Source organism: Monoraphidium neglectum (genome assembly GCF_000611645.1).
Source record: "Monoraphidium neglectum strain SAG 48.87 unplaced genomic scaffold scaffold05604, whole genome shotgun sequence".
In the NCBI taxonomy this organism is placed as follows: domain Eukaryota; kingdom Viridiplantae; phylum Chlorophyta; class Chlorophyceae; order Sphaeropleales; family Selenastraceae; genus Monoraphidium; species Monoraphidium neglectum.
Genome location: NW_014008026.1, coordinates 1 through 3,034, shown reverse-complemented (window position 1 = coordinate 3,034; position 3,034 = coordinate 1). Strand labels below are relative to the sequence as shown.

Below are 3,034 nucleotides of genomic sequence, written 5' to 3'. Positions count from 1 at the left end.
GGGCGGCGGCAGGGCGATATACCCCACGCGCCACCCCATTATGCCGTATGCTTTTGAGAGGCTGAACAGGTGGATGACGTGGGGGCCTGAGGGGCAGTAGTGCTCTCGGCTGTCGAAGACGAAATCGCAGTACCTGTCGGGTGACAGGGTTTGGGGTGCCAGGGTTTAGGGTTTGGGGCTAAGGGTTTACGGTTCAGGGTTCGCGGGCCAGGGGTTATGGGTTTAAGGTGCAGCGTGTGGCGAGACGGCCGTCGGCGGAATTGAAATGGCGACAAGACGTGCGCGCGGGCGGGCGATGCGGAGCCCACGGCCGCCCGGCTTATCTCTGAAGCCTGAGAGTATCAGGGTGTAGGGTTTACCGGGGCGGCTTTTGTGTGCTTTCCGCACTCACGTGTTGTCGATTACGAGCCACGCGCCCGCCGCCGCCGTCAGCGCCGCCGCGCGGTCTAGCTCGGCCCTCGTCAGCAGCACGCCTGTGGGGTTGGCCGGGTTGACCTGGCGGCCGGGAGGCGGAAAAATGTACGGCGGTCGGTTGCGGTGGTGTGGCCGCCATTTATTGAGCACCACAGGGCCCTTGGTCGCTACAGCTGAGCCCTGCTGCAGGACGGTGGCCGTCCCAGTGCGACACTAGGTGATTTTGGAAGGGATGCAACGGAGGCGAGCGCCGCAACGCTCAACAGTGGTGGCTGTGTCACACGCTGCCATTAGTGCCCTGTCCGGCCGAGCCGCTCGGAGCCGGCACCCCGCCGCCCCTGCTGCCCCGCCGCTCACCAGCACAACCACTTTTGGCGGCCCCCCCGCCGCTCGCCCTCCTCCCTCCCTCCCGCCGCCGCGTTCGCCGCCGCCGCTGCCGCCGTCCTCCTTTGGTTGCCGCCCCCTGGACTGCCCCAGTCCGAGCGCCTCCTCGAGCCAGTCCAGGTCGGGCCGCAGGTCAGTGCGCAGCGGCCCGGTGACGATGTGCCGCCCGCCGCCCGTCATTTGGACCGACATTCGGTGGTTGAAATAGACGGGGCGGAAAAGCGCCACCTGCCAGAGGGGAGTTCAGAGCGGTTGGGGGCGGTTAGGGGGGCGGTTGAGGAAGGGCGAGGAGCCACACCGCTGTGCTGATGAGGTGTGCGGTGCCGCGTGCTGGTGGCGAAGACGGGGAGCATGCCTGTGTGTGGTGCGCCGCGAGTTGCGCGCCATGCACACAGGCAGCTGCTCCTTGGCTCCAACAGGCAGCGCGGCGCGGCATCGCCGCCGCCGCTAGCAGCGGCGGCACCGTTCACTTGGGAATCGGAGCACTCCAATATCGCGCAATCCCACACCCCGGCAGCCCTCACAGCCGGAAAACCCCCCAGGCCCAACTCCCTGCACAAAAACCTGTAAGGCGCATCGCGCTTGCGTGCATCTGCGTGCACGCGCGTGCACACACATACACACACACACACGCACACATACACATACACGCACGCACGCACGCACACACACACACCTACACATACACGCACGCACGCACACACACACACACACACACACACACACACACACACACACACACACACACACACAGATCCTGCGGCACCCCTGTCACTCGAACTCGACGAGCCAACCGCAACGTTTGAAAAACTAGACGGCTCCAGCCTCAAAACATCCCTCGCCCTCAGCACCACACGTCCACAGCAAAAAAAGGAACAAAGTAAAACGCTGGGCCGCCGCATCACAGGGCTCTTTCAAATCATCTCCCCCCAACCCCACCCCGGCAAAAGGGACGACTAGATGAATATCTCACCGAATCGCCCTCGTCGCAGATGGCCAGCAGCGCCACCGTGAACGCGCAGTTGGCGCCCGGCGTCACCACAGGCGCGTAACCGGTCAACCCCCGCCCCGCCAGCTCCCGCTTGAGCGCATCACGAAGCGCCGGAAGCCCTGGGGTCGGGCCGTAGCTGTTGAGGGCGGCTGCGGCGGCGCCGGAGGCGTCGGAGAGCGCGGCGGCGGTCGCGGCGGCGGCGGCGCGGAGGGCGGCGCGGGGGGGGCCCCAGAAGACGACGCCCTGGGCTAATGAGGTGACGTCGGCGGCGCGGCCGGACGCGGCTATGATGGCCTGCGAACGTCCCAATTCGTGGGAGGTAGTGGGTGGCGGAGGCGCAGGGGTTAACGAGGGGTTGGAGCCCCCAACGAGGTGTCGTGTGGCAGGGCGAGGCGGGCGGGGGGAGGGGACGGTCGGCTGCGTCGCCTCACTGCCAAAACGGCGCCTCGCCAGACCCGATCGGGGCAACGTTGGATCCAAAGGATTCGCACCTTGGTTTTTGCTATCACAGGCGGATCGGTGGCGCGCACGCGCCGCGAGAAGGACGGCTGCCGCGGCAGAGCTGCGGCGTCGGCAGCAGCTGCGGCGTCGGCAGCGGCGCCGGCGTCCGCGGCGGAAGCGGCGGATGCATGTGCTGAGGCCGTATCCATGATGCTTGCACTGTGTTGAGCGTGCTCCCTGGTTGCGTTCGCTTTGACAACAACCGGATGCCGTGAGCAAGCGGTGCGCAGCTTGGGAGAGAGCAGGATCCTCAACATAATAGCCTCGGTGTGTACTTGAAACGATATTTCGTCGCACAAATGCCGTTGCCCCGTCTGGCACCCGCTCCGGCACTGACCAAACTCGCTTGCGCACGTCAGCGGCCGTCGTCACAGAGACTCCCACAACCTTGCCCCTCAAGTGTGGCTGCGTATATGATGCGGAGTGCAGTCAAAATAGGTACAAAGATGCTCCAGTCATTGCATTTCAGGCCTATGCGCATCGACGTGTCGCATGGCTGCTGCACGTCTGGGCGCTTGGGATTGGTGATTTGTCGCCAGGGGTTGACGGCCAGCTTTTGCTGGTCCGCCCAGGCAATGAGCTTGGTGCAGCACCAATACCTCACAAGAGCCCACTCTGATGCGCATAATCAAGGCCGCTATCTCTCAAGAGCCCACTGTGATACACATCAGCAAGAGGACTCCTGGGATACGCCCCAGGCCCTCTGGCCTCGGCATCCGGCCTCAACTACCGCCCCATCTCACC

The 3,034-nt window shown here is 65.0% G+C and overlaps 1 protein-coding gene across 1 annotated transcript; it reads right to left on the bottom strand.

Annotated features, from left to right (window-relative positions):
• Positions 1-387: 387 nt before the first annotated feature.
• MNEG_15725 (hypothetical protein) lies at positions 388-2,439 on the bottom strand (the record flags this gene model as incomplete). Its single annotated transcript, XM_014035804.1, has 4 exons — positions 388-495; positions 772-1,026; positions 1,772-2,083; positions 2,281-2,439. The coding sequence occupies 4 exons, from the start codon at positions 2,437-2,439 to the stop codon at positions 388-390; spliced, it is 834 nt and encodes a 277-aa protein (XP_013891258.1).
• Positions 2,440-3,034: the final 595 nt, after the last annotated feature.